Raw genomic sequence first — 24,813 nt, 5'->3', positions numbered from 1 at the left:
TTGGAAGCATACTCTTCAATTGGAATTATGATTTACAACAAATATTTTTATAAATGGGGAGTTGAAGGAATGAAATAAGCAATTAATTAAATTCTTGAAAGAAACAGGATTGATGAAAAGGGTGTTAATAATTTTATTGTTTATATATTAAGAATGACTGAGGTTATTGCCATTAATTGATCACGCTCCAGTTCAGAAGGTGGCGGTAATGAACACATAAGCTGGCTTGCCGTCAGCCATTAAAACTCAAGAAGAAGAAGAAGGAAGTGCTTCACTGCTTCGTCCTGCTACATCCTGTGGAATAAGGATACACATTTGAAATGGTTAATGGCTTGATACTTTACGTTTAATAAAATCTCCCAAATGTCAGCAAAATGAATTACATGCCAGGGACTGCGAGCCTCATCGAGGATATTGACAGTAAGTTTGTTGAATTAGAATTAGGTTTGTTGTAAATGTATTAATTTTACCCATAAGCATACACACATTTGGCGTTGTTTGATGATGTTCGTCTCACGGGCGTTTTTCGTGCACATATATAAAAGTCACGTTGAACATGTTTCAGCTGAAAATAATAATCATACCCTATCGGTTGCTCTCCTGCAAGTTCGTCTGGCTTTTCAAGCGGTGCAAATAATATTTTGCAGTCTAAATTGTGTGGGGGTCGTGTTTTTACATAAAATGAGGTATTAAACATCAATTCGACAGTGTCTCACGGTGCTATATTTTTCCAACTTTTTAGAAAAACACCTGGTTCTCCTTCGCGATGGAAGAACGTTGATTGGGATACTCAGAAGCATAGACCAGTTTGGTAATGGAAATGTCACATAACATATAGTGTTTTCACAGTGTGTATTGTTCAATAACAGGATTTAATCCCTAGTGGTTTTCACATCATTGATGTTTCTGTAGATGGTCTCTGTAGCAGGTCTCTTATGCAAAGTAATTTGATTTTAGAAATTAAAATAATAAAAAGTCATTAATTTAATGGTAGAAACAAAGTTCTATACTGATTTCCAGCCGAATAGCAATAGATTTCAACCGTTAACCCTTTTCTATTTCACTTTTTCTCCACAGCCAATTTAGTCCTGCATCAAACAGTCGAACGCATCCACGTTGGTAAAAAATTTGGCGACATACCTCGAGGAATATTCGTTGTCAGAGGAGAAAATGTTGTCTTGCTCGGAGAAGTAGTAAGTACAGGGGGCCATTGAGGTGTTATGAAATGTGTAATATTTGAAGAGTTTGGTTCCAAAATGAGTTAACTCTGTTTTCATAATCATGTTTTTACATTTGTGAATTCCAATTACTGTCAATAAAACTGCAGTTGGTTTATTTTGATTGAACATACAGCTAACTTGCACAATAAAACACAATAAAAACATAACATTATTTCCTTTTGGAACCAAACTCTTTATTTTCGTAAGGCATGTGGCATATGATAGAGCCCCAACATAAAAGCCTTCAACGCTAAAGCCGGCGATTTCTTTTATTTAGGATTTGGAAAAAGAATGTGATCAAATTCTTCAGAGAGTTTCCATTGAGGAAATTCTGGAGGAACAGAGGACAGAACAACAAGCCAAGCAGGAGTCTGAAAGACTGAAGCTAGTGGCAGTAAAAGAGCGAGGCTTATCAATCCCTAAAGCTGACACATTAGATGATTTCTGAAAGTGATGTTTTTTTTGAGGATTTTATTTTAGTTTTATTGGATTGTCATGTTTGGTTTGAGACATGGGTCTGAATTAAAATTCACTCTGTCATAATTGTTTGATTGAGGAGTGAGCCTCATAAGATTGTGACTTCACCGTTTTATTTCTCATTGCTGTTATGGCAAGTATTGAGAATTGCCCATCATCTTTCTTTCTTTGTATGGTCGATGCCATATTAAAGCACTTAACCACCAAACTGAACACTTGGCATGTTGGGTTTTAGTTTAAAAACTGTAAGCAGCAGTAATGGAATACAAGAAGTTCATTTCAGTGACTATGTTATAAGTATAATGCTATGTTTAAGTTGGTATACTATGTAAACTTACATGAAACAACACTGAAACTATTTTTGTTCTATTAAACCTATTTTATACTGATGATGATTTTTGTCATTTTTGTTGTTTTGATGTCTCTGCCTTTCAGTGTACGTAACCACATGATCATTGTTAAACTAAGAAACACAGAGTAGTGTTTTTCAGTCTTACATTTCAGATTATGAACACAATTTTTTTTGTATTTACATTTAGTCATTTAGCAGACGCTTTTATCCAAAGCGACTTACAAAGAGTTTGGGGAGCAATAAGCGATATGTCATACAAAGAGCAATAGTACAATAGGTGCTAATATATTTCACCTCTTTCGTGGACGAGGGGTTAGTGTAAAAGGTTAAGTTTGGTGGTATATCTAAATATAAAATCATTCCCAAAGGGCATTTTGTGCCAAGGGCACCAGTCTACCCAACATATAGAAAGAAGAGATGTATCATAAGCTATTCTAAGAAGATAACCTGCTGCTTGAATAAGATAATTCTACTACCTCATCCTAAGGTAATATAATATAAATCAAAGAAGCAAATAAAATTCAGCACATAATAAGTGGGCGGATATCAAAAAAGACTGACTGGTTCATATAATATTACCTTAGAATAAAAATATTAGTTATATCGCTTGAACACGATATGATAACATCCTAACCGTGTAACTGTATAAATATAAGGATATTTTAACACTGAAAGTTACTTCAAATACTTCAAGTAGCCGTCATGTCAAGGTATTATTGAGTGAGGATTACTTTACTGAATTACTTTATTAAGAACAAACACTGCAACATTTCTGCAACATTGCTTTTGACTTTGAATCCCGGGCTATCCCGTGTTTAATGACCGTATCCTAATCCAGCTCCGAGCGAATGAGAGGCTTGAATGTGCCGCTATCAAATATCCTTTGACAGCCATGCGTGCTTGTTCTTCAAGGCCCGTGCGTCACAGCTGCATTTGGACACGCCCCTTCCAAACGTTTGTTCAATAAGAATGACAAGCAAACATGACAGCCGCTAAAGATGAATCCGATATACAGTTATAATCGATCGTGGGCTCATTTGAATGCCATTGGAGTACCACTCTCGCGGCCCTTGTTGTAAATCTTAACGGAAGCCACGGGGAAAGCCGCTTGGGGCCAAGCCAAAGATTACAACTGTAAGAAACCCAGCCCTGCTTCGGTTACGCGCCGAGAGAGGGAGCACGCCAACAGTGACAGCCTGCAGTCAGAGGCACTTCACCAACTCATCCGAGTGCCCGTGATCGACTTTATCCGTTTTCTGGCGTGCACTCTCAAAGGATGTAGACCTCGGCCTGCTATCTCGGCCGCTTCTTCGTCTCGCTGTTCTTTTCAATGGGACTTTCGGCCAGTGGTTTTTTTTGAACGGGCAATGCCTTCCCTACGCGTTTTTCGGCGCAAACTGCAAACACCACGCTCGTGTCTCAGCGATCCGTCTTTGTTGCTCGCGTATACGTGTGCTGGTAGTTTAAAATGCCTGGGTTTTGATTGAAATATTTTGTATAAACGGACGGAAAACAACCAACGGGAGGAGCAAGGACCTCTGTCTACTCTTCGGCTTCCACGGCGATATCACAGTGCTTTTTAATGGAGCTGGAGAATATCGTTGCAAACACGGTACTCCTAAAGGCAAGAGAAGGTAAGCAGAACGAACGTATTGCGATTGTGGTGTGTCAATCATATGCGTTTTGCTCGAACAAGCACCCATTTCACGGGCAGAAAAAGACACGAAACCGCTGCCCGTGCACCTCTTGTGATGATGTAATCTCGGGACTCAAACGGGTGACGAACAGACGCATCCATCACGACCTGTAACATTGTTTCCAGTATCTCCAGCGGCTCTTTCATGTCTTGCCGACATTTTACAGACGTTGTGTTACAGCGGCACGGTGTCATAAAGTGTAATGTGGTACGTGTTGTGTTTGACTCTTCAGCGAACGACAGAAAACATCAGCCTCCCACATCCGTTTCAAGAGCTAATGTCGTGATTTAAAAGAAACGACGAATTGTGCTGGCGAATGTGCAAGCCTTTGCGCGAATACAGCGTTTAAACGACACGCTCTTCGATTGAACGTCAATAAAACATCGCTTATTACTACGCGAGACGTTTTTGTGTGAGGTGTGACATGAGCTATGTGTAAGGAAATGGCAGCTGTGCACCGCTACACCGACCAGTTCACATCGAGCTGGCTCATTTACATAAGGCAGGACTGCTATTTGCAAACCCGTCAAACGGTCGATTAATTTGACGCGGAAGAAAAACGTTACCACGAAAACCAAAATAACCTCCGATTCATCTACTTCTATTGTCATATAAGGCCTAATGAGACGACCATTGACGTTTCGACCGTCTGACCCGTAGTGATCTGCTGGGGATATGCTCGTTAACATCTCGAGCCGACATTGGTTTATTTACAAGTTAGCAAAGGCCGAGAATATGACCATCAAACACATTGATACCGTTGAGTGACAGAAGGTTCAACTGAAAGAAATGTGGACATTTAGCTGTAATGCTCTTCTGCACTGTCAGGCCAAATCTGCTAGATTCCCTCAAGTGTGCATCATGGAAAATTATAATGGGATCCCGATGGCTTGTGTCGGGGATTAAGTGATTTTTGTCCTCCGGTAGCATGATCCTTTTATATTTTGGTTTGAACAAGAACGTTTTTTCCCTGTATGTCTGTTTCAGAACACATGTAGGAAATTCTTCTGCTTTGAAAGCGAACGCATTGTCGTCCCGTTCCTGACATCGTTTTTGCTTGGAGTTTGTCATGATCCCGTCCTTTTGTGATTCGTCAATGAAAAGGGCGGTAGTGAACCTTGGTAGACGTTTTGCACCATTGGACTCATAAATGACCCAAATTCACTTGTGTTCTGGAGGCACTGGACCGCACATTGACCACAAATGACCAAGCTTTGACAAGATTCTCGCCTCGCCGTGTCGTTGAACAGAAAACGTTGAGGGGATGTTTCAAAATCGTACGAATCGTCACACAATGTGACTTGTCGCAGCTCATATTTACGTTAAGAAAACGTAATTTAAACGTAGTCTTTTTGTGTGCGTTTGTGAGAGGGAAAGCACTTGTTCGCTTTGTTTGCTCTCTGTTCTTGTGTGTGACCGCCCCCCTCCCCGTTTGTTTATCACGCTGCGTTTGGAGGAGAAAATGAAGCGCAAGGCACGCAGACTCTTGTCCAAATGTTCGACTAGCAGCAGATAACAGGAAAAGCAGAGTTTACAGGCCACACAATCTGTTTACATGGCTGATGCCACGCTTCCGAAATCATTAGAGGAGCCGGCCAGAGTCAGGCAGCCCTAAACTAAACAGAAAACCCATCCACGTCATCCATGATATTTGGTTTAAGTTAATTTTTACTTAAAAGAACTTACCACTGCCACTTAAAATAGAAAACATATTCCTCGGTCATTGTTGTGTTGCATAAATGGCTTTTCTTGCTTTGTGTGTTGCGTTACAAATCGTGCTTTGATGCATTTCAGAATGCAAAACGCACACAATCAGGCTTTTTTATATACGAGTATGGTACAGGCCTCTTCGGACACATCCGCAGCCGGTGATGTCACTTCCTGCCATAAGCTTCTGTACTGTAAAGCAGTTGGTGCCGCTGAGTACAGTAGAGTCAGTAAGTCGCAACACATAAATTATGCAGTCTACAAGCCTAGTAAATTTCCACAGGCATGACCTGTGCGAGAATTGTTTCGATTTATGAGGGAAGCTCAGCCATATGCATGCAGAGGAGAAATAGCGAGAGAACCTAACATTTACATGTAGTCATTTAACAGACGCTTTTAGCCAAAGCGACTTACAGAGAATTCAGGGAGCACTAAGCCATATGTCATAGTACGATAGGTGCTAATACAAAGTTACCAGTTTCAACAAAAGCCAGACCACTACCTGCTGAGAGAAGAGAGAGGGTTAGTGTACTTTATTTTTCATTTGTCTGTCAAGTATTCACAGAAGAGATGGGTTTTAAGTAGTTTGTTGAAGGTTGTGAGAGATGTGGTTGACCGGACCGAGTTAGGAAGAATGTTCCACCAGGATAAGAAAGAAGAAGAAGAAGAAGAAGAACATATCGTTTGTGTTCATGGCCTTAAATATCAAGCCAGACAGTACAGGCAGATAAGACATAAAATGGCCTCACAGTCTTTTAATCCAGGGTCATCGTGTAGAATTTTATGTATACAGATTTAGAGGTCAGGTGAAACATTCTCTCATTCATTCCCCCGTATGTCATTCAAAACCTGTGTATGACTCTTCCCCATGTAAAAAAGAGCAAACATGTCATTAAAAGTTAGTTAATTGCTAGTTTATTCACATAAAATGCTAGAAAGCTGTCCTGTGTTTGTTAACACGTTACCGTGTGTCAAAGTCGGCAGCATTAAACGTACCATGAAACAATTACCCAGAAGAACGATGTTAACCAGGACCGTTTCCCCCATCTTTGGCAACCTCTGATAGAAATTGCATTGTTTTTGGTTTCTTTTCAAAGACTGAGTAAGTGTCTGCGTTTTGGAGAGGTAGGTGGGGGGCAAATTCCAAAGCAAGGGTGTAATCCGACCCCCGGCCTTCTCTGACAACCTAAGCGTTCTGGAGTGTGCATCGTAACCCGTGACGACGGTGGACGAGGCGCTCGACTTCCCATTCAAGAATTCTGAAGCTGGCAGGCTGCTCCGCTTTGCTGGGAATTGTGCCGTGTGAAAGAAATAAACGTCATCCAGCTTATGTAAATGAAGGAGAGGAAGAAAAAAGTGCAACGAGAAGGTGTGAGGCAGCGAAAGAGGGAAAGAAATGTTGTGGAAGCGGTACAGGAGAAAATGTCTGCTGCCACCTTGGCCAGATGTTTGACTGAAGTTCTACATTTTTGGTCAAGTTCAGCGTGTAGCGGATCCCACGAATGATTCCTCAAATAGCGTTTACTTTTGCCCTGAAATATTTACACATGTACATAATTCATACATTGGCTTTTGTTAAAGCATTGTTTAAACACTCCCGGTCTAGCAGGGTTGGAGTGACGTGCTGCGGCACAAGCGATGGAAGTATGGAACAGAAGTGCCAAAGCTAGTGGGGCTGAGACTGATAGGTGTGAAAATTGAATTTGACTCGTCGTGAATGGCCGAGCGGACGTCTGTTGCTTTGGTGGATGTCATTTCTGTCTGATCTAATTCCACACAGTCAATATCCATACTAACTTGTTGACCGACTCGTGGCGATGGTTGCAGTTCAAACGGCTGTGTTAGTGGTAAGGGGAACAGCGTGTAAAGATCTGAAACGGTTGGGTTATGTTTGAATGGCGGACTGTTTTTCCAGTAAAATGTTAATGTGATAAAGTGATCGTTCACCCTGATAAATGAAAATTCCATCATCATTTACTCATCCTCTTGTCATTTCAAACCTGTATGACTTTCTTTCTTCTGCAGAACACATAAGAAGAGATTTCGAAATATTTTGTGAACTGGCCCTCATTTACTTGCATTGGTTTTGTGTCCATTATAGAAGTAAATGGGGGCCAGTGCTTTTCGGTTACCAATCTTCTTTTGTGTTCTACATAAGAAAGTCATAAAGGGTTGAAATGACAAAAGGGTCAGTAAACGATGACAGCATTTTCTTTTTGTGTCAACCATCACTTTAAGAGAAGATGGCAGGGTGTTTGGAGAATGCATGCACCACTTTTTGCCAAAGTCAATTTTGTCCCCACCACTTATTGGAAGAAATAAAAAATCAGGAATGTCTATTTACCGTGCAAGTAGCCCGCTTTGGAAGCAGAGGCTATTTATACTAACTCCGCCCATCAGTTTCAGATTGGAATAGACGAAACGTCAGAAAGGCACAATAAACTCGACTGCTTCAGTGGCGTAGAGCTTAAGCATGTGTTACCTCCTACTTATACTTCAATTTTAGGAAAAGAGTGACTGTTGAGTTCTTAAACGCAACATAATTCCCATAGTTACCTTTGTGTTATTCCATAGTTTTGAAGAGCTCACTATTATTATATGTAAAATTATTAATAAGTGAATGGATAACACTAAACCTTTGAACATTATTGTAGCCTTCTTATAAAATAAAAACATTTCATGTAAATCATCAAATTTATATTTATAAAATATAATAAATGATTAGTAAAATATACAGTAAAGATCCAATATAAATTATGTTGGTTTTAAAACAGCCTGCAGGGAAGCCTAGTCCCAGACTAACTTAAATGTAAGAGGTCTCTCGATCAAAAACAACTTGCACTCACATCTTAAAATATATCAATACCACTGCCATTGTTTTGTCTCAAGATGCACACGGTATGTTTTTCGTGAAGTATAAAAACGACTTTAATATCCTTATTTAACTTTGGCCTAGTCCTGGTTTAAGATAATCCCTGTCCAGGAAACCGCCCCTTGGAGTAAATGTATTAGTAATATATCTGACCCAAAGAAAGCCTTCCTTTGAAAGATACAATATACATACAAAAGTATTGAATTGTGTACCAAAGAGTTATTTTTCATCTGAAATTATAAATGAAATAATAAATAATTCTTCTCTCCAAAACAACTTAGAATAGCGAAAGGAAAGTGATGTGTGAGGAAAGTGGGAATTTCGGGACCTTTTCAAGCAAATCAGATGTCACCCATTTACTTTTTACTGTGAATTGCCGGTTTGCAGAGTGGATTGCAGCATTTTCAGCACAAGAATGAATGAGATGTGAGGAAGCCATGTTGCAACAGGTTATGTTATAGTTGACATTCCATCAGGAGCGAGACGTAGGGGTGCTTCATCACTAAGGGGGATTGGCATAAAGTTGAGCACCTTTGTTGACATTTAAGACCTGTAGCACATCAGGATTTTTTAATACGTTAATGTTTCTCTGAAAATATTTTCGGGGAATTTGACTTCGAGAGAGAGTCTTTTCTCTCTCTTTCTTTTTCACTCTCACTATGTCGTTTGTGTTTCGTAATTGTGATGTAAGGAAGAAGTTTTGAAGCTCCTCTGAAGGGAGAGAAAAAGGTCCATCATCATGAATCCTGAACTTCACCAGCAGCCCACTCACTCCTCATGTGAGCCTGTGTGTGAGAACAGTTGTGAAATCAGCACTCCAAACATTCAAACGTGATCTGCAGTGGCTCTGTGTTCATGAATGCTTTAAACATATTTTTAACATTTAACTTCTTATGCACTCTTGGGAAGTTGGACTCAAACCTTTGTTCCAATGAGAGCGTTGTCTTCATATCAACCATCATTTTGCCTGTCATTATTCATTTTGGTTTTGCTTATCAGTCCTGGTTAAAAGAAAGATTGAGGACAGATGAACCATTAATTTCTCAAATAGCATTTCGCTTTGCATGTTTTAAGCCATGAGCTTTGGCTGTGAAACAAAAAGCAACTCGTCATTTTGATGGATTAGTAGAATTATCTCAAAATATACCACCAATATGTGATGTATTCACGCAAAACACACACTAAATAAAAACTAAATAAATATTGATTATCATCACAACTTTGAAGTTTTGGTCCGTTACTCAATATTTCCTAGTTAAGGGCAACACATTGTTACTTTTAGGTCAACTTTTTGTTGTCCCTTTTCTTTATTCAGCACAAATAGTTAAAATTTCATATGTATATCGCCCATGCAGTCCAACATTGTGTATAAACGGGGAAGTGACCGACCGAATCTCAGCTGCGTGGAGGAAATAAAGAACAGCTGGCCTAAAAGCAGACGGCTCAAAGAAAAGAGTGAAACGGCATTGACCCGCGTCCGACACGACCACTACACGTGTTTCTGCCAGGCTGCTTTGATATTCAAAAACAAAACCATTTTGTCAGATTTCCTGATACAATTCAACAAACAATCTATAATTATAACATGTTTTGTTGTGTTTGTGTGTGTGTCCTTGTGAGAACCTAAGAGAATGAATGGAGTGTAGGAGATAACCAAATACAGACCGCCTCTCCCTGGTCTTTCATGTCGAGACAGGTATCGAGAGATAACTGGCCACTCCACTTCTTTTCTCTTTGGCTGTCTATTCTTTTCTGGTGTATTTTATTAGACTCATTAGTGACAACATTGTGTGGTGCACTTTTGGGCGTTAGTGTTCTGTGATGCTTGTAATTGTTGCAGAAAGCATGCTTGAGGACAGTCTGACCGGCATGCGTTTTCTCATTCCGCGCTGGATCTATTTATAGAGGCAGGGAGCGATACAACACCTGGCTCGAGTCTCAGGAAGTGTTTCATGACTCCTGGGCTGCGGTACAGGTTCCAAACAGACTGTCAAACACAGATTCACACTAGGGCTGTCAACTTTAGTCGTTTAGTCGACTAATCGGTCGATGCCGTCTTGGTCGACTGACATTCTCATTGGTCGACCAGTTGCCTATTTTTTTTAGCCTATGTTTCATCCCCAACTTTAAATACTTTAATTTCGGCTATTTAAAAAAAATCACTTAATTTTCAAAGAATTGTATTATTATTATAGTTGTATGTATTATTGATGTCTTTTCGTTGTTGTTTTATAAATGTTCTATGACGATTGTTTAATAAATGTTCAATCAAAATGCAAAACATCGCGTCTTTTTTTTTTTTTTTTTTTTTTTTAGTCGACTGATCGCTGCGCAGGACAGGACTTTGGTCGACTAAGCATTTCTTTGGTTGACTACAGCCCTAATTCACACACACGGACCGATTTCCTGATATACAAATCTTGTGTGTACGTCACGGCATGCAAACATTCTATGTATACATTTACTTCCTGCTTGCTAACACAAACTCCTCTATAGAAGTTTGAAGCAGTTTCCATTGTAGGATTCAATATAGGCCCATAAACATTTTTTTTTTGTAAGATTATTAAATTTGGAGATTTAAAAATCGGGTTTTGTTAATATTTTGGTAAATCACATGGTAACAGGGAGACATTTTAACATGCTTGTGGTAATAAGTTTATTTTTCTGTAATGAATAGTATCAATTACATTGCTAAATTATTATGTATGATTTAAAGGGATAGTTCGTCTTCTGCAGATTTTGCCCCCAAGCTCAAAGCTAATTTTAATTCGGGCAATTGTCAAATGTCACATTAAATATGCATGACTTCAGGAGAACTAATTGAAAGTATATCAGCTGTTTGCAACAAGCTGGTGTTTGTGCGAAATTCTGCCTTATTGTAGAAAATACGATAATGTAATGTAATCCAATGTTGTTGCGTAACAATCGGGCACATTATTTGGACACCGGTTTCCGATTGATTCTGTGTTTTTTAACGTGTGCTGGCTAAATCAGTACACAAAGATCCATTTGTGTTTTACGAGTATCATCATTTGAAGAGTTGCATCAGGGGCTACAATTTGTTACAAAGATCAGGTTTGTGCCAAGTTGTGATGTCATAACCCTTATTTCTATGACGAAGCTGTTATTTCGAGTATGTACAGTACAGTGTCAATTTCTTTACAAATGTGGTACCTGATACCTCACAGCTTATTGGAATAGAAAACCGCCTTCCTGCTGTACTGTAATCAGATAAGTAACAGTGAAGGTCAGTATTGAAAAATATTTCATATCTTGAAACGGCTTTTAGACGTTTAATCTTTCCTCCAATACTCCATTTCCTCTATATCAGATTACCACGGAAAGCTTCATGTCTAAATGTCAGTTTTAATGTGGTATTTGGTTCTTTTACAAAGACGTCCACAGAGTGCATTTGCATTAATAACAAAACGCTGATAACTTTTGCAAATCCGCTCATTAAAAAATCCATCAGTGCCAGTAAACAGCATTTGAGAACTTGAGAACTTAATTGAGAACACGCATATGATGCACACGTTCAATAACAATTTGGAGAAAATTAGAGTAAAGGACAAAATTGAATCTTTTATGTGACAAATGACTAAATAATGGAACATGTGATACAATACTCCTAAAAGTTTTAAAGCAATTTAAAGGTGCTGTGTGTAATTTCTTTGGAGGATCTATTGACAGAAATGCAATATAATATACATAACTATGCCTTCAGAGGTGTTTGAAGAGCGTACATAATGAAGGGTTATGTTTTTATTAACTTAGAATGGGCTATTTCTATCTAGCTTACATGGATACCTAATATTCGCCATGTTGTTTCTAGCCCCAGAGCCATTGAGAGAGTTGCGTCAACTCCGTTGACTCCAATGGAACAGTTTTTTCACAGCAATGGCGGTTCATGGAGCCTCTCAATAGTTCTCAGAAGTTACTAGTAACATTTAACCCAATTATGTTAACGAATAAAAAATGAAAGAAAAAAAGCATTTAGTCTGCTCTACAGAGCGCGTTTCGTAAGTACATATATCTCCTTCGGCAAAGAAGCGAAAACGTGACCAAATCTTAGCCCCGTGTCATTTTTATATTTAAAAACTGAAAGTAACCAACATACGTTTCACATTCTTTCTGGAAAAGAGATATAGACGTTATTGACGTAAGATTTTCACTTTACGGTTATCGTGGGCAATGCCATTCACATTGGCAATATTATCACGGTATCTTCAACCTTTCACATAATGATCAGTCAAATTTATTTAGTTTACTTTATGCTTTGTCCTTTTTAGGCCTACAAATCACAGTTCCAGCGTTGTCAAAAGTAAGATATAGTTAAACAAAACGCAGCATTTTCTAGTGTTCAGTTATTGACAATAATATCATATATGTAGAATATACACTGTATTTAACTATTCCAGTTAATGTCGGCATTGGTGTTTTTCCCTAATGGAAGTTTTTAAGTGCTTAAAAGAAGTTTGAAGTATACAAATTGAGTTATTGCAAACCACTGAAATATGAATATTTTGAGTGATTCGATACGTCTTGCAGCCCTATTTTGTTATGAAATGTTTGTTATATTCATTTTAACATCAAGCATGTCAAAGTTAGGGGCTGAAGTGAGGATGACCCAATGGCTTTTTCTCGGCTGTTCTCAAGTTTATCAAAAGGGCTGTTTGATGCAAGTGCGCTTAAAGCAATAATAAAAAGACAAATTACGCTGGAACATTTCAACAAAAGGCCTCTTCCTCCAATAGTCCTGGTCTTCACCTTTGGAAAAGGCGGCACATTTTTACATCCTGTGGCACAAAGGCTTCTGTTGTAGTTTGAGGGGGCCACACCTTGGAGAAGCCCTTAAACACATAAGCATATGGAGCAGCACATCGACTATGTATAGAGCTGGTTTGTTATTACTTAACTTAGGTAGTCGGTCACTTTTGTTTTCTGGACCCAGACTGTGTTGGCTAACGTTAGTAGTCCGGCCCGTGGTAAAGTCGAGTTAAATAAACACCAGCTGTGCGGCGGTTTTGTTGTCTCTTAACACGTTGGGTGTCTTGTGTCTGATTTGGACCAACATGGATTGCATGGCTTTTGGTTCAAAACCTAATGGGGTCACAGGTTTTATGTGAATTCATGCTATTATCACATACTTAAAAATAGACATTCTTTAAAGGGGTCATATTATGTACTTGTTCTTAAGACAAAACGCATAACTTTCTGCAGAATCAATCCAGACTAAAGCCCCAACTAGATAGGCCTAGAATAATATCAATTATGTTATTGATGTAGAATAGATGAATAAATAATCAGATGAGTTCCCGCATTTGACATTTCTTGGTCGGTTTTTGCCTTGAGCCCTGTTTAATTTCTCAACCTGGCCACATCCCAGCGCCTCATCCAAAAGAGGGCTCTACCCATGATGAAACTGCTTTTTGTTAATCGTTTGTTTAAGACCATTTGAGGAAGCATAAACTAGTTATTTTTTATGATTTACGTGACATCATTTATTGCACATACAGCTAGCTTGGTAACTAGGGAGGGATGCGCCGAAATGAAAATTCTTGGCCGAAGCCGAATAAAAAGGAAACACTTGGCCGAAGGCCGAACACCTTACATGGCTTTTTATATTTCTTCTATTTATTTAGCCAAATTTTTCACTATTGCATAAACTGAAAAACCATCCATGCAAGTTACTCTGACTGACAACCATTTCAGGCCTCCTAATTCCGCCCACAAAAGCTGACTGTTCTCCCCTACGGTGCATCTGTGGCCGGGATGCACAGAACATACTTTGACAAGTTGTTTAGTACAGAGAACTGTACGCAGCCAGTATGATGTCAAAGGCTGTTATGAGCGACGGGGCTACGGTCAGACTGCCCGCTCCAGTCTGAAGTACACAAGTTACCATCCGGTAAAGATGCTTTCATTTAATCCACTTTCGCTGATACTTTCAAATGCCCCACACACTGCTGACATGTTAGCTGCATTAAAAAGGCGCGCACCCCTCTCTCTCTCTGCGCTTGTCACTGCTCGATCATATCACACATATTTTCGTCCAAATATTTTCGGTTGTCGAACATTCGGTGCATCCCCATTGATAGCTTTAATAAAGTACTTATCAAAACTTGTGCTTGTCCTCAGGGAAGTGCTCTTTGCTCTGCTGAACTGTCATGCGATGCATCAGCTACCTGTTATAATGTGTCACACTTCGTAATGCATGTTACAAATCAGTAACAAACGTGCAAGGGATGTCTGCTTAACCAGTTCTTTACGGTTATTTACGCAACTTTATTAACCGTATTATGTGACCTGGAAGAAAGACTTTCATGCGTGTCTTTACTGTAACAAAACAAAACCGATCTAGAGATGCCAAACCATGCATAAACATTTCCATTGTAAGTAGGATGCTTTGTGGTCCCCCAAAGAAAGAATTAAGACCTTAACCTTAGAAATGTAATTATATAATGCTGGAATTTAAATGATTTTAGTTGGTGGTCTTATTTTTCTGATGTTTGATTGCAAAATGACTTTGTTATGCGGATGCCGTGCTCAATCAATGAAGCAAATCCATGCAATAGTTTTGCGTAAATAATATTTGCATTGAGCACTTTTTGATGTGGCGCATATTAACATAGATGCAAACAGAAACTGGTGTGACACAATCATGACAACAGACCTTCGTCACTGCATTATGCATGAAACTTATATACCCAATATTCTGATGTAGGACATTTTCCTGTTTAATTGAAAGCTGATGTATTCGCATTCGCATTCGCAACGAGTACAGTGGCTGTGCGGTTGTGTTTTATTGTTTGGCCGCCATGTCATTTTCCTCAGGATGTGGTTTGCTTGTAAAGCGGCCGAGAAAGAGAGACAATTTGGATGTACGATTGAGTTAGAAAATGCAGTCAGCATAAGCGCCAAACGAAGTTGATATCACTGTCACCATATGTGTTTTTTATTTCACAATTTCATTGAATTACTACAGTTTGGTCCATAACACAAAACTGCCATATGAGGTATGAAATGCAGCGCACTTTTGGTATATTTATTGGTTCTTGACAAATGTGGGCCTAGTTCCTGCAACCATATTTAAAAGTCCTCAACGCGTTCCACAGAAAACCGATTAACATGAATGTGAGGGAATAGAGATTGTAGAGATTTTTGGGTGAACCGTTTTCTTTAATGCTCAATGCCAGTGTATTTATCCATCAAACCTGCTAAAGTGCAGCATGATGTCTATGGTAAACTAATCCCTCTTCTCACAGATCGACTCTGTAACCATACAAGGAAATAACTGTTCTGCTGCATTGCGGATTTCTTGTCAATCAAAGCGTGCAAAGGTTCCTCTCGGTTCACACAGTCACACGTGTATATTTACCCAGACGTGCAGTACACAAACACACACACACACACACACACGGTATGAGTTTGAACAGAAGCCCTGCGTTGTTCTCCAAAAGTCAAACTGGGTTGTGGTTGGTTGCTTTCTCTTCCTCTAATGTCATTCGCCACACCTTTATCATTCTTGAGCACCTCTCTTAACCGACCGTGTCATGATGATGACGTGATAAATCTTGTCTGTAAATGCCTCCTGGGCTTTTGAATGAAGTGTTATGGCTGTTACAGGTGTTACATTCACCAAGTTGCAAGCAGCCGTGGGTCATTTCGTTTAGTTTAACGCAATTGTAGTCAAGTGTGGCTGCAGCCCAAGTTATCGGTATCTTCTCGTATTATGAAATATCTGAACGTTCAGCCCTCATATATTCCCCTATATTTAATGTCTCAATCTTGTAAAAAGTGTTCAAAACCACAGTTTAGCGTAGTTTGTCAAATGTATGACCTCATAGAGACGCAGCCAGAAGAATTTTAAAGGTATAGTTTGCCCAAAAGTGAAAAGTCTGTTCTTTTTCATTCTGTTGAACAGAATTTGGAAGAATTTAGGAAAGTAAGAAGTTGCGGGGCACCTTTGACTACCATTTCAATTGTTCCTACTAGTGCTGTCAATCGATTAATCTGATAATTTGCACATCTTTCTGTGATTAATCACACATAATATGCATGTTTATAAATATACATTTTAAGGGGAAAAGTGAGCCGGTTGAAATTCGATTTTAATATGTGACGATTCAAATTGGTTGAGATGTTAAAATAATCGCAGATCATGTTCTGTTTTTTTCTGCAAACTTGGTAAATGTGTATTAGTTAGAAGTTAGAAAAAGCTTAGTTTGTTTATATCAAAGAGACTTTTGTATTATAATTTGTTTTAGTTTTAAAAGTGCAGTTTAGTTATTTGACATAAAATACGACAATTTGCCTCAACAGAATCTTGAAAAATTTTTTATCGTGAGCTGACTGAATCGTACCATCCCAAATCCTTTTACATTCTATTAATTTCGCATGTAATCTCCAAATTAAGAAACAACAGATTTCTTTAACAGCAGCATCATTTTATGAATGAAAGCCAACATTTTGATATTAGTACTGCGACTGATGTCTCCATTAAATTGATAACTTTTTCTTTATTTCAACATTATTTATAACCGTTAACATTGAGGTACAGTATAATTGAGAGCTTTCAATAAAACATTTTCAGAACTTAATACTGCTGGGCTGTGTGACAGAGATTCACTGACGCAGCCTTTTGTCCGTGACTGTATAACTTAAACCTGACGGGACTGTAACATTGCGTTGTGCCGCATCCCACAGCTAGAAGCTAGCTGTCTATCTATCCTGAACTCTTCAAAGCAACTATTTTAAATCGCACTTAAATGGTTTAAAGGCCTTTACATGAATGAGAGCGTGTTTATTTAATGTAACACTATACAAAGGATGACAAAATAAACGTATGCTGCATTAATTGCGTAAAATATTTTAACGTGTCATGCCGTGTTCACACTTGACTTTTCCCTCCATTGGCTTCCATTCATTCGCTTGTGAATGCGATAGACCGGAAACACATGACCGTCCAACGATATTTCGCTGCGTAGCCAAGTTCAAGTTTGGTGAACCCTGACCTGCAAATTCGCGCCAGGTGAGTGCGTGAGACCAATAGAAGATCAAAACGTTTAATCTGTAAACTGCTTAAAAAATTCCAATTGTCCAAAATAAAGACATTTATACAGATTTGGAACAATTTGGGGGGGATTCGTGACAAATTGTTGGGTTAAAAACTTCAAGTTATAGCTAAACGAATAAATCGAGAATACAATGACAAAGGCACATGACAACATTAACAAGATAGAAGCTTATTGAAAATATGAATAAAACTAAACTATATTTACTCTGTTCCAGAAATGACACTGCAGTTTCAGAGGCCCGGCTGTTATGTACTGAGGTGGCATACAATTTTCATAAAGCAATCTTCACTTTGGTTTGTGGACTGTGGTCAATAAACAGATCCTTAATGCTCCGACTCTTACAGACGAGCGAGCGTAATGACTTGCAAAGGTTCTTCCATTTATTCTATTGTATTATATTAAACCAGTTGCTACTATAACAACTCGGTTTGCCATTATTTGAATTGTTATATAATGTGCATTTATTTCCAGTTGTTATGTGCTCTCTGAAGACTGAATCACCACGTAAAATGGCTTTTCACACGCTGTTAAAGGATGACATGTTACCATCACGCGGGTGTGTCTCTGTCAGTCTACTGACATTAAAGGAGTGCTGATGGTGGGGTGAAGCCCAACCAGATCTGTGACGGCCACCATAAAGCGTGTTTTTATATCATGCAGATGATGTCACAACCATAAAACAAACATGAAACAAAAGGGTGTCGCCTGAATGAGCCTTGTGGAAAGAATTAATAGACTCTCTTACTAATTCATCAACGTAATGCAGTCTCTTATTTCAGCATCCGAGGAAGAGAAATGTTGCTTTGTGTGTAAGAACACAAAGTGAGGTATCATGTGCACATGGATTTTCTGTCATTTCATGGATGATGTGGGTATAAGTGTATTGACGTATCTTGAGGGCGCCCTATAAAAACCTGAACTAGAAAGTGTCTATATGCACCACCAGTCAAATGAATGGACACACGGGATCGTACTTTTTACTATTACAAAATTTTGAAATTATAGAAACAATAGTCGAGTATGTGAAATAATACACATGGATGTAGTATGACTTTCTTTCTTCTGCAGAACATAAAAGACATTTTTGGAAAAAGGTTGGTAACAGAAAACCGTTGGTCCCCATTGACTTGGATTGGTCTTGTGTCCATACAATAGAAGTCAATGGGGACCAGCGATGTTTGGTCGCCAACATTTTTCTAAATATCTTCTTTTGTGTTTTGCAGAAGAAAGACAATCACACAGGTTTAAAATGACAACAGGGTAAATGATGATAGGATTTTCATTTTGGAGGTGAACTTTTCTTTTAAACCGTACTGAAGGAGACGTTCTGGATAGTAGAAACTTGATAGCTAATTTCCCAACACTGTCCGGTCCATTAATTCCATTTAAAAAACTAAGTCTGTAGATAAAAAGGTTTTTAAGATCTTGTGGAACATAAATTTAAGAAAATGTGTTTAACACTGATAGTGTTGATCCCGGTTCGAGAGCTGAAATAAAGCTTTGAAATCCCACATCTCAAGTGTCCGCAGCTGCTGTGCCAAAAGCTGCTTGTGGTGTTTTAGATTTTATCCAAACATTACGACTGTGATCAAGTACAAAAAAAAATCAAATGGAATTTCTGACGTTTTCCAGTGTTACACAAAAATCCAGCACACAGGGACTCACAGGGACCATGGGACTCATTTCGGAACAGGAATTTCTCTTGGATAAAATATGGTCTTCCTTTTAAAGCACTACACAAAAAGACCGTTTTTAACAAACATACAGGATTTCAGAGGTTGGTTACTAGCAGACACAGTCATAGATCGAGCAAGAGTTTAAGGCATGTTAGTCACAATGCAGAAACAATGGGAGCTTGCCATTCCTAAATGAAGATTACACATGCGTGTATTATCTTTTATTTAGGAATGGCAAGCACACGTCTGGCAGCGGTGTTTGACCATGCCATGGCTGGAATTCTTGGACTGAAACCTTACTCACTTTGTTACTGATAACATTTAAATGTGCTGACACACGGCGGGTTTGCCAAGCAAATGCCAAAAATGGCAAACTCTGGAATCCGCTTTCCTTCATAACGCTCTAAAGCTTTCAAGGCGTCAGCCAAGGTCTTTACTAATCTCTTATTATGTTTACAAAGAGAATAGAGATTTAACTGTTCAAGATTTTTTAATTGATAGCTTATTGCTTCTGGTTTATTTGTAACACGGGGATTAAAATGTCAAGTTTTGTTTTGGTTGTATAAAGCACTTTGACAAATGTTAGCTGGCCATTTGGTTACATCATGTACTACAGAAATAGTGAGAAATGTTATTCTGAACACAGCCCGGGGGCCTTAAAGGTACAGTGGGTTTATTTTTAACCTTATTGTGTGCATGCGCCAATGCCAGGGTTAAAAACAAATCTAAGTAGCTATAATCTAGAGTCCAGTGTTTATTTGTTCAATTCTTAAACCATTTATATAATAATATATAATGCCACATTTTAAGTTTAAAATATAAGAAATGAAAATGTCATTATTGTTTACTGCCTCATGTTCTTCTAAACCTGTATGACTTCATATATTGGGGTGAACATAAAAGAAAATACGAGTTGATTTAGTGACTGACAATCTCAGTTTCTTCATAGGAAACATTTTTTAAAGATCAATTTTTTGTTTTCACAGCAGAAAGTCATCGTTTTTGGAACAACATGAGCGGTGAATGCACCGCATTTGTTTTTACAAGTTTCTATGTAACTACATCTTGGGTCTGCTGTATACTGTATGTGATTTTACAGTAAAGCTGTGGGAAATAATGAGACGGGATCCCTTACAGTACAGTAGTCTTCTTTATCATAACTTCTCCAGCTTTCAGTGATCGGTCACGCTAGCGAGAGGTCCTTCCAGTTCTCCATATATCATTCTCAGATATTCGCAGAAAGTTGGAATCCTGTTTATGTTACTTGGATGAGTGAAGAAGCCTTCTGACCTCGGCTGTTGATCTGACTCTTGGCTCTGAGACAGACCTAGTGAATTAAGAAAATAGAATGTCGGGATGAGCAAAACAACCGACAAGTCAGTGGGTTTTGTGACGGAAACCCTGAAAAGTTATTGTTTGGTCACTTCTTATAAATGAAAACGAAGATCAGCCCTTAAAGGGGTCATATGGTGCGAATACGTGTTTTCTGTGTTTTTGGTGTGTTATAACGAAGTTGCCCATGCATGTATTAGACACGTAAAATAGCAAAAATGTAAGTGTCGGAACAAAAGATGCATTCTATCTAAAAGCGAATGCTCACCCAGTCCTGCCTGAAATGCCTCAAAAGAAGACTTAGATATTTCATAAACAAAATGGGCAGAATAACTGTCATCTTTTATTGCACAAAACTATCAAAGTACTCATAAAAACCGGACAGCTTGAAAACCGCTTGTACATATTGGACAGATGTGTTCGAGTGTAACCCTAGTGTCTGACTCACGGGCCGTATTTAATGTATTTAATGCCGCGAAGATTTTTTCTTCATTTAATTGGCAGCTGTTTATATCTGTACACGATCTAGACATCACTGCTTGTGTTGTTTCTTTGACTGTAACCTAAACACACACACAGACGTGTTTAAGGTTTCGTAAGCAGCAGAGTTTTGGCAAGAAGTCTTTGCTAAAGATCAGATCACAGAGTTTGTGGCATCAGGAGCGCGATCTTTTCCATCTTTTCTGAAATCAGACCTTTATCTGAACTCGGCTCTCGGTTACAATAAGGAAGTCATGACTTGCAGAAACACACTGTTTTTGATATCCCACAAAACAATACGAACGAAGGCAAATGTAATAAAAAAAGAAAATGATTTCCAAGCCTGTGTGACTTTGCTTTCTGCAGAACAAAAAAGAAGATATTTTGAAGAAAGTTGGTAACAGAACAGCACTGCCCCCCATTCACTTCTATTGTATGGACACAAAACCAATGCAAGTGAATGGGGCCAGTTAACAACATTCTTGAAAATCTCTTCTTTTGTGTTCTGTCTAAGAAAACCAGTCATACATGCTGGAAATGACAATAGTATCAACTATTACTTTAAAGCTAGATATAGGCTATGATCCATATGACACCTATTTTGTTCTTTAAAACTGTCTTTTTGTTAATGGTTTACTTCCTTTTTAATCAATGAATTCTTAATTTGGTGGGAAAAGATTTGTTTTTGGCTTTAAACTGTATTGCATCTCAAGAGACAATTGGCTCCCTATTAGTGAGGCATGTCATGTACGTGTACATTGAAAGAACTGGAAGAGAAGTTTGTCCTTAAGAGTCGGCCTTAACAACCCAAATTGTGTGTGTATTTGGAAACCTTCATTTATTCAGAGAGCTGGAATCCTCAATGGCTAAATGTTCCATTTGGATGAGAATTTCTCCATGTTCCCATTCCAGAGCAGAAGCGCCGTACCTCCCCATGTCTCTGAACTGAGGTCGTAGTGATAGAGTGATAAAGATCACTTGTGTCACTAATGAAGGAAGCGGTTGTGTCCTATTGAGCTGGACAAGTTGGCGAGTTTCCTAAGACAAACTGTTTCTGCAAAACGCACAGCGCCGATTGTAGTTAACGCTCTGCTTTTCTCTCGGGGAGGAATGCATATTTCTGACCTGTGCTGACGTCAGAAATGCCGTTTGAACTGGAGCTTGCATACGCTCGGGCGGAGAGACCAGATGCTGACATGTTTTATTATACGGCACATGTTCTAAGTCATGGGGAGAGATTTGATGAGGTTCTGCGCTAATAAGTGGTCAAATAAAGTATCCTGACATTTGAAAACAACACGAAACACCCCTCGCAATTCATTCGACTTCTGTAAAGCGGATCTGAATATGTAGGAAGTCATGGTGCTTGAATTGATTGGATCATGAATAGCGGGATAGTATTTTGTCAGTCAATATAATTTTTCAATCTGTCGATCTTTTTGTTGAGAGATCATAAAAGCAAACATTTTTTAAAGCTGCAATCTGTAACTTTTGTTTGGGTCAAATAAACAAGAAGTTGCTGGTTTCGTGACAAAGGTCAGTTGTTCTTCAACCCACAAAAAAGATCGGTATGTAAAGTAACCTGTGATTTTATATTTCAACAAAGGTGGCGATAGAGAGGCAACAGTTACGTATTGCAGCTTTAACTTGAGAATAATCTGTACTTAAGTCTTGCACTGTTTGATCAGGGATAATAAAATTATGCTTTTTTTTTGGTTAAAATGTAACAAACATTTGTCAGTTACATAAAACATTGGTTTCACTGCATCGATTCACACCGGGGGACTTTTTTAAGTTAGATGTTATATGACTTTACAAGTCTTTTCGTAAAGAGGTGTAAATAACCTGCAATTCTACTCTTTAGTTGGTGAAAAAGAAATCTAGTAAAATGGGTACAGTTTTGCATGTTTGGTCTGTCTTTGCTTTGCATTGATGTCAAACGGCTTATTATGTCTTTCTCTTTTAGGTGGAGGAGGGAAACGGAAAGGAAGGAGTAAAAAATGGAGGGAGATTCTTCGCTTCCCTCATATCAGTCAATGCGCGGAGTTGAGCAGAAGCATCGGTAGGTGTCGACACCCAACATGTCTTGTACTTCCTGTGATTGTCGTTCTTCTTCCCCTTTGCAGAATCTCAATTTGCATATTTTATTCCATTGTAATAATGCATAATAAACATAATTGGAGGGTAAATTAAAATAAGGTAGTGACACATAGTGTTAAAGGTGCCAGTGTAGTGAACTTATATGTACAGAGGATATGTAAAGCACATGGTTGAAAATATGCAAATTGCGATCCTGAAGAAAAAGGGAATTGTGATGGTTTTATGTTATCTCGAGATTTATTTTTGGACGATGGAAATCATACAAGCGTTGAAATGCTGTGTAGCAAAACTATAAGCAAAGTATATATTCTGTGACGGGGAGATTTACAGAAATGCATATCGTCGTTGCGCGTCCAAAACCTCAGATGTTTTTCAGAAAGTGGAAGAAACGCTTTATTTTTAAAGGATTAAATGCTGTGTTGTCAAGGTTGACTAGCACTTTTAATAACTTTTTATTGGTTAGATATTTGGTTTTCGATATTAGATAAACGCAGTGACAAATATAAGGGGTGACATATAAAATGATTTGTAATCATAAAATATGGAGATACAAGATCTCAGAAGGACAGCACCAATATGATCCTATAATAAACATCATTGTATGAGGGGAAAAAGCACTATCATAGAAAGAAATATATTTCTATAACCAAAATAATGTTTTGTGGCCCTTTCATTTTCTGTATTTGTCCAACATTTGTAGTTGTGTGAAGTAATTGTCTAGATGTAATTGTGATCCGTGTGTTTTTCTCAGATCTGGATTACTTCAGCCTGTGCGACAAGCAGCCCATCGGTAGACTTCTGTTCCGCCTCTACTGTGAGACCAGACCTGAACTGCAGCGATGCATCCTGCTTCTGGACGCCATGGTATGTCACAAACACACCCACCCGTTCATTCATCCAAATGCACCTGACTCACGGTCTTGTCAAATAAAACCTGTTTAAGAGAGCCGACACCTTTCTGATCTACTTTTAGTCACAAAATGCTCTTTTACGTTCCTGAAAACCTCTTGAATTCTCAGTCAAGCCGCTCCTCTTCTGGTTCTCTGCAATGTTCCACTGGACTACATGCCTCCCACACGACTACTTGGGCTATCATGGAGTTAAGCACAAAATATCAGGACTGGCATGTGGTCGCTGAATGAGGCCATTATCTGGTACCGCCTATAGACACCAAACAGTCTGAACCCCACCGACCTGAAACCAAGGAAGTCGCCATCAAAACATGGCATATGTGTATTTTTTAGGATTTAGAAAAGTTGCTGAACTTGAGTTTTGGAAATCTCGATAAGTCGTGCTGTTTAGATGTCTAACTGTATAGGTCGCTTTTATATGGGATCAGAATTGTTGCAATATTCGGAATAAACAAACTATAATCCGCATAAAATATAGAGAGTTTCGCAAACATTTTATAAATCCACAATTTTAATGGCATTTATTTGTAGATTGCTTTCTGCACATTTGTGGATTTTGAAACATTTCTAACGTCAAGGCGTGCGCACAATCCACAAATAGGTGGACTCCGCCCACTATCTACGCAAGCCAATCGGGTAACTTCTGCTTTCGTTGACCAACAGGGCACGTTCTAACTTCAGCCAATCACGTTTTGCTCTGCACTAAGATTCGGGATGCAAACATGACGGCTAGTGGCGGTCTAAAATGCGTGAATTACCTAAGAAATGAGAATGGCCTCTTCTTTATGCTACTCAGTAATGATTGATTGTGTTTATATGCATTGTCCATATGTTAGTAACAAACGACTGACGCGTTTATGACTTGATAAAAGCATGCACGGACTGGGGTGTACAATCTCGGTGACTAAAAAC

The 24,813-nt window shown here is 38.7% G+C and overlaps 2 protein-coding genes across 3 annotated transcripts in view; both read left to right on the top strand.

The window, feature by feature from the left end:
- The first annotated feature begins 201 nt into the window (after nt 1–201).
- Nucleotides 202–2,253, top strand: lsm1 (LSM1, U6 small nuclear RNA associated). The gene is made up of 4 exons (XM_079467674.1): nt 202–420; nt 743–811; nt 1,078–1,193; nt 1,498–2,253. The coding sequence occupies exons 1-4, from the start codon at nt 375–377 to the stop codon at nt 1,666–1,668; spliced, it is 402 nt and encodes a 133-aa protein (XP_079323800.1). The 5' UTR covers nt 202–374; the 3' UTR covers nt 1,669–2,253.
- Nucleotides 2,254–2,984: 731 nt separating this feature from the next.
- grk5l (G protein-coupled receptor kinase 5 like) overlaps nt 2,985–24,813 on the top strand; it is a 38,156-nt gene continuing 16,327 nt past the window's right edge. For both annotated transcript variants that reach the window (XM_079467517.1, XM_079467516.1), the window contains exons 1-3: nt 2,985–3,683; nt 22,857–22,952; nt 23,742–23,854. In XM_079467517.1, the coding sequence (XP_079323643.1) occupies nt 3,632–3,683; nt 22,857–22,952; nt 23,742–23,854 (261 nt within the window). In that variant the 5' untranslated portion in view covers nt 2,985–3,631. The remainder of the gene's footprint in view (nt 3,684–22,856; nt 22,953–23,741; nt 23,855–24,813) is intronic.

This window comes from Barbatula barbatula, assembly GCF_947034865.1.
Source record: "Barbatula barbatula genome assembly, chromosome: 11".
NCBI classification, from domain to species: Eukaryota; Metazoa; Chordata; class Actinopteri; order Cypriniformes; family Nemacheilidae; genus Barbatula; species Barbatula barbatula.
This window is presented reverse-complemented; position numbering and strand designations above follow the sequence as displayed.

Excerpts from the sequence above, each read along its gene's own strand:
- lsm1 (XM_079467674.1), top strand. The coding sequence starts at position 375 with ATGAATTACATGCCAGGGACTGCGAGCCTCATCGAGGATATTGACA. Across the intron at positions 421-742 it reads CCTCATCGAGGATATTGACA|AAAAACACCTGGTTCTCCTT; the intron begins GTAAGTTTGTTG and ends CCAACTTTTTAG. Across the intron at positions 1,194-1,497 it reads TTGTCTTGCTCGGAGAAGTA|GATTTGGAAAAAGAATGTGA; the intron begins GTAAGTACAGGG and ends TCTTTTATTTAG.